Below are 13,430 nucleotides of genomic sequence, written 5' to 3' on the forward strand. Positions count from 1 at the left end.
ACATGAATATACAAGTACCTGTTACTATCTACTATTTTACCACTAGAAACACGGTAACAAACGTCATATAAGTACTCTGACAAAAATAAATATATTAACTAACAACATAATTTCTACAAATTGATCTTCGAAGTCCGTAATTTAAGTCATTACCAGTTCATTTATCCATAAATTTACTTTGCTAAATGTAACTTGATTTAGCTGAACATATTTTTTTTTTACTGAAAACAAACTTTCGATTTATACCATGTTTTATGCATACATGTATTTTCTTGAAAGACGACAAGGGCGGTTTTATGAGGGTGTTCCCTTATTAATGACCAAGAGCGTCATATTTTTCTTGTGCTGCTTCTTTTCTGGGTTCGCTAATATTCTCCAAGTTCTCCATTTCTTCTTTATCTTTAGCCCACTCTTGAATTTCTCCATCGGAAAAAATCAGAAAGAAAATGGCTCCCAAACAGTAAATTACAGCAGCAATGTAAAACGCTATCAGCCATTCCTCTTGTGTTTTCTGAAACAAGATAAACTCTTTTACACTCTGTTAAAACAATATTTATGTGTTTGTGTGGTTGGTTAATAAATTCGTTGACTATTGTCCCTTTAGAGAACTGTTCAATCATCTTGATACGGCACCACTTGCCGGATGAGACCTTTACTCGCTACTTATGACCTTTGAGCACTGAGGGATCTTTTACATGCTCGGTTTATACGGTCTCACCCAAAGGACCGGTGTAACAGAATTTGATCCGGTTTTATGATCAAAATTCAATGATTCGGCTCAATTTTCATCACGCTGTGGTTTGAATTCAAAGCTTAATATTCAACGATGAAAAAAAAAACTGGATCAGTTTTCAATCTGGGTCAGAATCACACAATTGACCTGTCTCCATGTTGCACAGCGAAATCGAACTCGCAGCGTAAGGACCATCTCCTTACATCGCCACTATAGAGCAAGTGCTCTAACCACTGCGTCACGCTGAATAAACAATAAAAGGTCTATCTCAAAATTTTATCGATATATAGATACAAAGAAAAGTATATTTAATATAAATGTACCATTTTTCCTATCAAGACAAAGGAAGAGGGCGTATAAGGCGTGTACAATCCCCCGCTCTGAGACAAAATGTTTCTCAATTTTCAAAATTCACAAAAAAGTTATATTTTTCTAAAATCATGTTCTCAGTAATGTCATCTTCAAAATATTTTATTATTTTATTTTACTGAACGACTCATCATTTGATAATCTTTATTTTAAAGTATACTTAGTGCATACTTAAGTGTATACTTAAGCATACTTAGTGGAAAATGGGTTTAATAGAGCTATAAAAAAAGAATTTTGAACATGAATGGGTCAAGTCTCCATTCTTCGTGAACGCTTAAATGATGGAAATGTAAAAGTGAAATCCATTTCATTTGTCAAAAAAATGGAATCTGAACCCATTCTATATGAAAATCGAACTTTTCTGAAAAAATTTTCGCTTCAACGAACCCGTCCATTTAAATCACACTGAAAGACCTCAATAGTGCATATACTTCGTGGCGTAGTGGTTAAAGCGGTTGCTCTTGGACCAAACCTACGCTATGGAGAGAGTTCGAATCATACATGAAGCTTTTTCTCTCTTTTTTTTTCAAATGTCTTAAAACATGAGTAAAAATAAATTATTCATAAATTATTAAAACAATGAAATATAGAATTTGATATGTAAAAGATGATATAAACCATAAAATTTTGAAAAAATACTACTTTTTGAATTGAGAAATGTCTTTTTCAGAGCGGGGGATTCCCCTCGCTTTGTACGCCTCCATTCTTTTGTGATGTTTTGATACACAATTACAGGAAGCGGAATTTATTCAAAATCTTATACAGGGGAAGAAGAAAACACTTAATGTGGTCCTCAACTTGACATTAAGATATTTCAATGACGTATTATCAATAAACAATAGCTATGTCCATTCATATGTCGACACTATATCCCAGTTAGCTTTAAATAAATGATACGACAGAGTCTGACACATCTGTTTCATATTTGGTTATATTACTAAAAAAACGTTAATGATAGCCTAACAACAAAGCCTTATAATAAACGAACGTTTCAATAAACGACTTCCTTACTTATATAGCAATATACCCTGTAGGTGTTTATTACCGTATCTCTCTCAGTTGATTTTATACGCAGGAACATGCTCTGTGAACGAAATTATTGACGAAGAAGTTGATGAAACAATAATATCAACAGTCTCGTTTAAAGTCAGTACACGTATTTCGCAAGTTCTGTGGTCGCTACTGATCCCACCTCTGATATCTTAAATGTCCATGTTTGCTCTAATCCTGATTTTTATTGTTTGACTGGATTTGTGAGCTTGAATACGGTTTTCCATATTTCCATATTTCATGAAAAGACAGACAGTTTACTTGTGCAAAAATTCTTATGGCCCTCCACCAATTCTGCAGAGCAAATTGTATAAATTTCTACATTTATATAGACCTTAAAAATATCCAATTATTAGAGAAACAACTATTTGCGGAATTTCTGTTTTAATGAACCATCAAAATCTATCCGTACTTTATTAGACGATTCTTGATCAGGTATGATTCAAATTTTGCATATAACGACATTATTAATTACCATTCTTTTGCCATGCTCATGAAGCTAAATCGAAAGGAAAGAAAACGTTCAAAATAAATGACAACAGGCCAATAAAAAACTTACGTTAACAGTTACGGAGGCGACCACATAGGGCGCAATTATCCCTGGAATACTCGCTCCAGTATTGGTAAAACCAAATATAGTCCCAGCATAGTTGGGAGCAATATCACCATGGTTCACAAAAACAGACGGAAACTGGAAGCCACAGAAGGCAAGAGACAGGGTAAGAAGGAAAACAGCCGCTTCCTGTTGGAAACATTTCATATATCCAAGGGCAATCAAAAAAGCCGCGGGTACAAAATGACCTACAAAATACATGTAGAGCTATCTCAGTGGAGAACTATTACATTGTAATTGAGTCAATTAATACGTACGTCATATTTATGTATAATTTACATCTTCTTTATACATTTTATTCAAATACAAATTCCTGACTGAAAGTAGTGCACTCTAAAAATATCTTGATGAGACAATAAAGGTTTAATACCTATTGCACAACACAACTTTCTAGTCCATTTGATACTTAAAATTTGCCTTGAAATAAGTGTGTCTGCAAATATTCCGGCCACAATGATCGTCATCCAGAATGCTAGATACGGTATCATAGAATAAATCCCATTCTGCAAAAGAGGAAAGATAATGTCATATTAAAAAAAATTACAACTAAAATATTCCATTAAAACAATGCACTATTGCTACCAAAGTATATTCTTTAAAATTTAAACCATGATGTTAGATTCTTACAGACTTGATGTTAAACTTGAGAACTTCCTTCAGATACGTGGGAATCTGAGTCAACAGCATGTAAGCACCATAGTTTCCAGCTGCATTTGTCACAAGAATAGCCCAAACAGGAAGTGACGTCAGAATGGATTTCCAGGGTTTACCCTGCAAAAATAAAGTTGGAACCATGTACTGAAGACAGCAATGTTTTTAACAACAGAAGACCCAAACGTTTGGGCCACAAGAAATAACACACACGAACAATGAAGCTTCTAGCCTTGAACAAGGAAAAATTATATATGATATACAAGAAAGTTTTAAGTTTAGTAAAATTTAGAAGTCGGTCAGACTCGGAGGTCATGGTCAATGGATACCGAAAGAAGGGTCTTGTCAAAAGGAGTACCACAAGTGGTTAATAAAGCCTAGCCATGAAAATGAAACACCTAGCTCCAAGCAAAAGATATATATAGGTAAGGTTAAAGTTTTTGTGGTTAAACACACGGATAGAACTAGAGTAAATATTTTCAAATTTTCAAGTCAGACTGCATATCAACTTAGGTGCGTTCACTCATTAACAAACAAAAATTACTGACCAATGTATTGAGCAGTAAAAAATGGTTCCTATGTTAAATTTACAAACGATATTTAGAAACGGTGCAAATGATTTTTTAAATCCTACAAACGGTTTTGTTTTATCATTTCTGCTTATAAGACTGACAGGAACACATTGTGGTTATATGAAGCATCGTCTTATTAACGGTAGATAAATTCCACATTTAATCAAGCACGACACAAACGTCAGCGATATGTGGTGCTATTTCTGATGTCTTTAGAGCACGAAATTCAAAGTCTGCATATATTTCTTATAAAATAAACAAACACTGGCGCGGATCCAGAAATTTTTTCGGGGGGGGGGGTCCACCCCATGGGATAATCGATGACTTCTAATGATTCAAACCTTTAACTTTTCATACCTCTTTAATACAAATTCGTGTTTACCAGGGGGAGGGGGTCTGCGTTTTCCAATGGAGTCCAAGGTCACTTTTTTTCTTGCTTAAGTATATAAATTTAATAACTTGCGAAGTCCAGGGGGAGGGGGGTTCGTGACCCCCGACCCCCCTCCGCGCATGCGAAAAGATGCACTGCAAAGCCTCCGTCAAAGATCCACGGCTGATTTCGCTTCGTTTCCCTCCGCATCACGAGAAAAGAAAGAAGAATAATCAACGGAAGGTCTCCTGACGGAGCCGCAGAGCTTAAGAAAACAAAATAACTCGTATCAATTACATTAATTGAGCTCTCCACTGTAGGTCAAATTTCGTGAATTACACTACTACTGCCACATACCAAGGACGTTAGTTTATACATCCCTGTTGACGTAAGTTATGTAAAGATTCGGGACGGGGTAAACAATGTTTAAGACATTTTTATCGTTGCTACGTTTCAAATCAAGCTGAAGGGCGTGGTTTCATCATCCAGAGAGAAACGTTTTTTTAAACAAATGTTTCAAACTCGATCAAATTCAAGTCATTTACAAAAATGCATAATCAAAAGTTTTGACTCTTAAGGGTGGAAATGATGAAAGGTCTATTGGTTTGGATAAAACAGATTGTACCTTCTTTCGTAGATCAGGGTTCTTCGGCAAATTTTCTTTTCCGAGCGAGTGTTCGATATATTTTTTCTCGATTTCTGTGATATTTGGCATTTCTTCTGGACTGTCCCTCACGAAGAACCCCCAAAACAGTGTCCAGAGCAAGGAGCAGGATCCTAAGAATAAATTAAGCTTATGAAAATGTTTTCCTATAATTGGAATGCACTTCCATAATTTGATTATGTAAAAGTAATCCTCAAAATGAACACAGGCAAAAGATGAATTATGACTGACTGTTTTCAACAGAAAATCATATTTTTGTACAGGAAAAATGTTACAAAATTCTTTTGTATATAGACTATAAGTATTGCATATCAAAACAAAACTTTTATTACGTTTATATGCAGAAGTATTATTTCCTGTGCCATGAACTTGGAGGAAAGTCATATAACCTTACCTAAGAAATAGAATATCCATGGCCAGCCAACATATTCACAGAAAAGACTAGATACGGGAAACGCTAAAGCATTTCCAAGCTGAGTACCTGAAAATTAGCGATAATTTTCATAATTATGACCTGAAGATGATGAACATTTAAAACTGAAATATGGATGCTGCTTTTTTATTGTCTTAGCTTACCCCCAAATGCAAATCCAACAAGCCTACTTCTTTCGTGGGGCGGCGACCATTTGGCCCAAAATGCCTGAGCTCCAGGGTACATCGTGGCCTATCAAAAAGAAAATTCAGCTTGTGCACAATATTATTCAATTGTTTAGGTCTCCAAAAATATCATACCATTATACCTACTTCTCCTATTCCTATAAAGACACGAGTTATTATAAGCAAGTTTGGGCTTCCTCTGGCAAGCACTGGTGTTAAAATGGTAAGGACTGACACCAATGACATCCCTACGAAGATCGTCAGACGAGGCCCGAAGCGTTCCGAAAGAACACCGGAGGGAATCTGCATAGCTGTGTATCCCCAAAAGAAAGCTCCAAGAATGGCTCCCTGAAGAGCTTTGTCCCAAGTAAACTCACCTTCCTAAAAAAATAAAATTAAATGCGCGTTATAAGATCTATTTACATGTAGCTTTGTAAATTTCAAAAGCTTTAAGTGATTTTGATGAGCGCACAGCTATACAGATGACTATTGCATACTAGTATATATCTATACCTACTGTAACTTCATAAAATGTTCTTAAAATCCGTACCATGTGTTTAGAGAGAAGTACTGGGTCGGGACAAAGTTTTGGCACACTGTGTGGAGTTCCTGTAGCGTGGCTAGACTGATTAAAATAACCCTGCTCATTATTTATTGTTGAATTATTGAGAAGAGTCCAATGGGTTGACATATTGGTAAAATTTGACTGATACTTCATGTTGGCTGCTGCGAGTTCCGTCTTAACCATACAGACGATAGCAATGCTGAGGTTGACTCTCTGGGCATACAAGAAAAAGAAACCGACGAAACATAGACCAGAGAAGCGCACTCGCCATGATGTCCACCAAGGAACTGAAAGGACAGAATTATCATGAATCAATTTTCATTTAAACAAAAAGGGATATCTCTACTCTAAGAAAATTTTTTATTCAAGCAAGAAAGCAGCTGAAGTGAAACATGCCTTTATGTGCGTCCTTGTAAGGATGTGACTGTAGCTGCTCCATGAAATCAGAGGCTGTTGTATTATGATGGGGGTAACACATACTGACACTACGCATGCGTCGAAAAGTCCTGAGTATAGTCTCACTTCCTGGTTTCTTACTCTTCCTGCTGCGTATAAAGTGTCTTTCATCAGAATCTCTGTTCCGTGAGGATCTGACATTTGGAAAGCCAGCACTAGATTCAAAATTACTGTTTTTCATCATCAAGTTCTCCTGCTCTGAGGTGGGGTTCGGTTTTAAGTCAACAGAATTGTCACAGTCGTTTAGGTCTGTGGTGGCGTCCGTGATAAGTGTACCATCATTATGGACTGTGGAATCGGATTTTTCAGAGGTCCCCATTTTCGTTAGATGAGTAAGCCTGTAAAATGCATAATAAATGTTTTGTATTCTGATAATTTTAAATGCACTCAAAAGTAAGATACCATGGGTTAAACTGTGATAAAACATATTAACTTTTCATGACTGTCTTGTTGTAAATTTTGATTTTATCGGGTGGCAGAAAATACAAAATTTACAGCGTGAGATTTTGTTTATTAACATTTACAACATGACGTAACATTCTGTCACACGATAAACAATAAAGAAATAAATAAATAACCTAATCCTAAATGTGAAAATACAAGTTTACTGTTGATTTAGCTACCCTAAGAGTTAAAAAAAACTCACTAGCCTCAAAGCTCTAGGTTAATATACTGTTCTTTGATGGTTGCTAACAAAAGGTATTGACTACCAGTATGATTGTCTTATTATGCGATCTTGCCATCTTTCTTGTTTGTTTACGCCTTCTGAAGTCCTGACCAAAAGATTTTTTTATCCACTCAGTCAAAACACTGGAAATGTTAAATTTATATTTGTATAGATTCATATACTAGTAGGACTTTTTTAAGGTGTAGCAAAATATAACTGCTAGACTTTATGGAATATTATAATAATGAAAGTGTTAAACTTCTAACGATTTTGCTGTAGAACTGTCGCCATTGGAGACGTACTATAGTATGTTTGGTTGCTATAGAGTTTTTTACATTACACTTTTAAGTTAATTTGAAGGTTATTCGAAAATATTTATACGCTTTTGGGACCTAAATGTATTTTGTCAAACCTTCAATCTAACTGTTGTCTTTGGCATGGCGGATCAGGCAAACGGGTTGGTTCTGTGGTCCGAACAAATACATGTATACCAGTATACTTATTTTTTGATCCAAGCCATTAATACATGTATCTAAAATTTTATTTTAGTCGATCAGCGAGTTAATAATTAAGTAAAAAATTTAAGCCAAAAACTGAATTCGGTGGGTGTGACCGATCGGCAGGGGATGTTCACTCCTCCATGGCAACTGATCCAACCTCTGATGTTTTGGAGGTCCGCTCTGCCCCTAAATTGTATTGTGTAATGGACTTTGAGCTTGAATACTGTTCGTTGTATCTATATATTTCATTCTATGAGAAGAACTGATCGAGCTCGAGACAGGTACATGTAAGACTGATATCTGTTCTTTTTTCACTTACAGTTAACAGTTACCGTTTATTTAAAACATGATATTCATATTAGTGTTGTGATTAGATAATATCGAGTAAGCTAGTTCACAGACAGTAAGATGCTTTCTAGTACGAATTATTTCCCCTAAACAGCTATGAAATAACAAAACCGAGAGTACGATGGCGGTTACGTTTGGCGGATCTAAGTTACGGGCAATTTCTAATGAAACAGAGAATAAACTATCGTTAGATTATTTGAAAAAAAAAGAGTATTGTGATTATTCAATCAACGCTTGATGTAATTGATATACAAGGAAATATTCGTCATAACTGATCAAAAAAAAAAAAAAAATAAAACGTCATTTAATGAAATTGATAATTTTTAAGTTCAAACAAGAAGCCCAAGGGTCACAACGCTCATATGATCTACTTTGGCTATGCTGTTTTTCATCAGAACCTCTCCCCCTCGTTATCTAGTTGTGGACCCATCCTACCTTCCAATTGGGGGGGGGGCAAGATTCGAACCTATATTAATATACACTACCCCAGGATGCTTCCATATAAGTTTCAGCTGTTGTGGCCCAGTGGTTATTGAGAAGAAGCTTTTCAAAGATTTTTTAATTTAAAACTTGATTTCTTATTGTGACCCCAACCTACCCCCGGGGACCATGATTTGAACAATTTAGAATTTGCACTACCCCAGGATGTGTCCACATAAATTTCAGATATCGATAAAATTCCCGCGCTACCTGGGAGTGCCAAGCTTTCAATTTCTTGGATGGACATATGTAAAATGCATAAGTATAAAAGGTCAGTTTAAAATGTTGTTTCATTCTTTTAAACTTAAACTATTCTCAGGCGATGTTTTACACGCATTTAGAAATATTTTTTTCACTTTGTAAATAACGAGTTCAAAAGAGAACAATTATATAAAAAGTTTAAAATTATGAGATCAATTCGAATAAGCTGAAAACTGAAAATACTGCAAATATATATATGTATATTTATTTATTTATTAAAAGTATCAAATAATATATTTTTTTAAAAGGCAAAGACATGCAGAAAAAAAATCTTTCTTTAAATACAGTGTTCCTGTGCTATTTATAACTATCGATCTAACTAATTGATTTGCTGTTCTAGTATGTTCTAGAACGATTTTATTAATAATGGTATTTTGCTCCTGAATTCCGCAGATAAAATGAAACAAATACACAGTTATTTAGGTGTAAGTATTTTTTTTTTTTAATTTAGGTGCTTTCCATTATTAGTGTAAACATTATAAATACAAAAATACATAAAACATGGCCTCACCTAACTTTACATGAACGTTACCTTGTTCGAAGAGAGCCACGCCAAACTGGGTGTGTTTACACGCTTCCTGGAACTGGAGATGATTTGAACATGTTGAATGATGTCTGTGAGGGACTGAAACAAATATTACTGTTTGATAAAGTCCAACATGACAGAACCAAACTCTCAACACAGTCGTTCCAGACGCCGATTCCGACTCCGGGTCAATGGCCTACGTGCACTTTGAAGTAATTAATAACAGTTCAATTCGAATTTCACAAATATTTTAAACTTACAACTCGTTTTTTTACTGTTCAGTGTTTTTAAGGAAAAAAAAACAGAATTGTGTTTTTAAGGGGAAAAAAACAGAATTATTTTAACAATTCTTTGTTGTGCAGTATGTGCTCAATAGCAGCACAATATTCATAATACAAAGAATTCAAGGGCGGATCTTAATCGCACTCATGTTTGTCAGTGGTATCCTCCCTGTCCAGCTTTAAGATACCATATGAACTCTCCCTCTCTGACCCATACTCCCAGTGTACTCTTTACGAAAAGTACAGAATAGTGTGTATCTCATGTTAAAAAAGCCTCTCTAAGCTTCTTTTAGACTGGAGTGATTTCCACGCCCTTCCTTAACCTCCTTTGTTTTGTTTCATCATTGGAAGCAGAAAGTATATAGTCGAGGCCTCATGATCATGAAACAGACTTAAATTAATATATTTCACAATCGCCTATAAAATATTTATTAATTATTGTTATGGAATTATTTTCTACATTACTTTTAATTTGCTGATAACAACACTTTTGTTTAGCAATATTGAAAAACATTTTAATTCTCAATGTCGGTTAGACTTCCTCAACTTTTTAGTGCAATTATTAGCACAGCTTAAGGTAGGTCGCGGGTTTACTGCATAAAAATTCTTACGAGAAAACATATCCTGAAAATTTGATATAATGTTCCCGAGAATTTACTGCATATTATCTGCAATTTTTATAAAATTTGCCTACGTATTTTAATGCTATATGACTATAAACGCGGTATTGTCATTAGTACATTTTTTACGCTTTACTATTGAAATATATGGAAAAATGACGTTTTTAAGCCAATTTTGTGAAAATAGTTTCTTTTAAAAAGCATGGATAACTTTTTAAAGACGTAGACGAATTAGTCAGGAATTTCAAAATGTCAAGATGAGGTAAAATCAAAACTATTGATATCAAAAAATCAATATGTCTTCTCGCTAGATTTTTCGCTAAAAATTTTTCAAAGTTCCCTTTTATATTGCTGAAATGTTGCGTTTATGGCGTTTTTTATGTCTACAACGTCATTTGTTGAACGTTGTAACGTTTACGGTACGAATATAAATATTTTGACATTTGGGATATGCATGTCATAAACTAAAAATTTAATTTTATTCATCATTTAAGTTTAATGCAAAAATATATTAGGATGACCAGCAACTTATTTTCACTAGTATATTGTGAAATTCATATTCTAATCACAGAGTCGGAATGAAGGGTACATGTATAAGCATTCCTCGTGCATGAGAATTAACATGCATCGACAACACCGCGAGTGATAAAATATGAGTTCCTGTATTTTTAGGAAATTCATGGTGGAAATGATTACAGGCATAACACAAAAATTTGATCACTTTATTAAAGAAATAACGGTAAGGAAAAAACTTCCAAATACTAGGGAAATTAGCACGGGGGGGGGTATTTGCACTTTTCTTTCTTTATATATTAGACACAAGCTAGTACATAGGCCTAACTTTTAAACATTTGTTGATTACGAATTCTCTTAATCAAATTTCCATGCACAAAATGTAAACTTGAATTGAGATTTTACATTTAGACTAGAGCTTTTGTTGAAAACTTTTAATAATAGAAAAAGATACTTGTAAATTGTTTACCGTGTCATATAGGTCTTACAGGTGTTTGTATAAATTTGGATTTTGAAAGCATTTCACAATTTATCAGCCAGTAAAACAAGGCGACTAGATGAGATTTAGATACATAATACGTAACCAAACAATTCTTAATAATATATAATGATGATGATGATGATAAGAAAAAAAAGGAAAATGCATGTACAAATGTATTGAATTTAATGCGTTTTTAGTGTTGAGGATTGATTCCATCCTGAAAATTATACGCATATTTTCGCCCTAGCTTTGATTAGCAGTCATAATGCAATACGCATGTTCCCCCAGTTGCAAATAACGTGCGCAAATACAACCCCTCAAATTTTCCGCTTAACAATTTTATTTATGATAACTTACTCTCTGCATACCATCACTTTCAGGCCGACTTATTCCGATTGACTTTTAGCAGTTTAGTAATACTTACAATATAAATTATTCCTTTCATTTGGTATTGTATTTAATTTTTCTTAGGGCATTACACATTGTTACATATACTAGTAATCACTTGAGAGTTCAGACTGAAATTTAATTATAAAACATGTACAGGGTTTACGTACAATAGCATGCATGCACTTTTAATCTACTTGATTCGTACAGACTTGAAGTCATTTGCAGAGAATTAAGCGGGAAACAACGCAACGTTGCCTTTGTGACGTAACTGACGTCATAATCAAATGTGCACAAAACAGCCGCTCGAATCGTCGAAATTGTGTACCAAAATTGATGACAAAAGCAAACCCGCGACCTACCTTAATGCCCTGTTCACACGGAGAATTTAATTCGAATTAAACGTAAGTTTATTGCGAATTAGCTTCGCTTAGCGTTCACACGGAAAATTTAATGCGAATTAGTTTACTTCGCATTAGTTTACTGCGCATTAAATTACTTCGCATTAGCTCCGTGTGAACGCTAAGCGAAGCTAATTCGAATTAAATTCTGGGGCATGCGTAATGGCAAAATTAAGTCAAATCTGTCATGTCGGTGGTCAGCTTTAAGTACTTGTGCTATATTGAGTGAAAAACTAAGAAAAAATGTGTTAATCACTAAAATATGTCTCCAGACACTGTGGCATTATGTCAAATGCATCTGCTTCTACATGAAGTGACGTGATTTGCAAATGACGTCATAATAGCCTTCCTCACGCCTGACTGTCGAATTGAAATTTTAATTTGCATTAGTTTACTTCGCATTAGCTGTCGTGTGAACGCAATTTAATTCGAATTAGTTTAATTCGCATTAGTTTACTTCGCATTAATTTACTGCGAATTAAACTTGTCGTGTGAACAGGGCATAAGGCATGTCACTCGAGAAATTTGCTATATCAAGGATTTTTTGAGAGGTATATTTTGGATAAGTACTCATACAGAGTGACTCAAAATCGCAGAGAAAATAGGGGGTCGGTGTGCATCTTACTGATCTACGGTACAATTAAGTTGACTTTTTTGCACTTAAACTTTAATTCTTTGGTAAATTACTTTAACCTTTATCATATTTTATTACATGTAACCATGGCAATAAATATAATTTCATTTTACGTAAAATAGTTTGAATAATATTTATCATTGAACAAATCTTGCAAATTAATGCGCGTTAATTATTGTGTGACCTTTTTGCACTAAAAAAATAACATATTTGGGGTATTAAAAACAAAATAGACAATAAAATCTTTTCTTAAATCAAGCTTTTTACGACTTTAGTGCTGATCAGTCACAAGTATTGTGTACTTTAAAATAATGAAAGAAAAAGTTGGTGTCAGTGATGTTTAATTTTGAAATATTGGTCAAAATATGTGATTTTCAGGCGAAAAATAGTATAAATTTTATCTAGACTTATTTGACATATCTTCATTTTTTGGCAAAGTTTGTTGAAGGAAGGTGTAAAACTTGTTCTAAAAATATAAATTAAGACCTAAATGAAATATTCCTAGCAATATCATAACAAAAATATTCTCCCAGTTAAAGTATGTGAGGCTAAAGTTCCAAGATATTAAATTTAATAAATGTGCAGATTTGTAGAATTATCTGCTATATATCCTTCCACCACAAGAAATAGTCCCTCATAAATCTTGCTTCTTTGAAGTTTTTTGAGCAGTTTTTTTTTTCGTTGAATGATA

At 34.2% G+C, this 13,430-nt stretch overlaps 1 protein-coding gene across 1 annotated transcript; it reads right to left on the bottom strand.

Annotated features, from left to right (window-relative positions):
- Positions 1-300: 300 nt before the first annotated feature.
- LOC134242347 (sialin-like) lies at positions 301-9,496 on the bottom strand. Its single transcript, XM_062724415.1, has 11 exons — positions 9,429-9,496; positions 6,581-6,978; positions 6,170-6,471; positions 5,767-6,000; positions 5,599-5,686; positions 5,417-5,503; positions 4,984-5,135; positions 3,393-3,536; positions 3,136-3,268; positions 2,712-2,953; positions 301-511 (listed from the first exon to the last, which is right to left on the bottom strand). The coding sequence occupies exons 2-11, from the start codon at positions 6,957-6,959 to the stop codon at positions 314-316; spliced, it is 1,959 nt and encodes a 652-aa protein (XP_062580399.1). The 5' UTR covers positions 6,960-6,978; positions 9,429-9,496; the 3' UTR covers positions 301-313.
- Between the last annotated feature and the right edge of the window lie 3,934 nt (positions 9,497-13,430).

This window comes from Saccostrea cucullata, unplaced genomic scaffold, assembly GCF_032062105.1.
Source record: "Saccostrea cucullata isolate Sc308-1 unplaced genomic scaffold, CSIRO_AGI_Scuc_v1 ctg5519, whole genome shotgun sequence".
NCBI classification, from domain to species: Eukaryota; Metazoa; Mollusca; class Bivalvia; order Ostreida; family Ostreidae; genus Saccostrea; species Saccostrea cuccullata.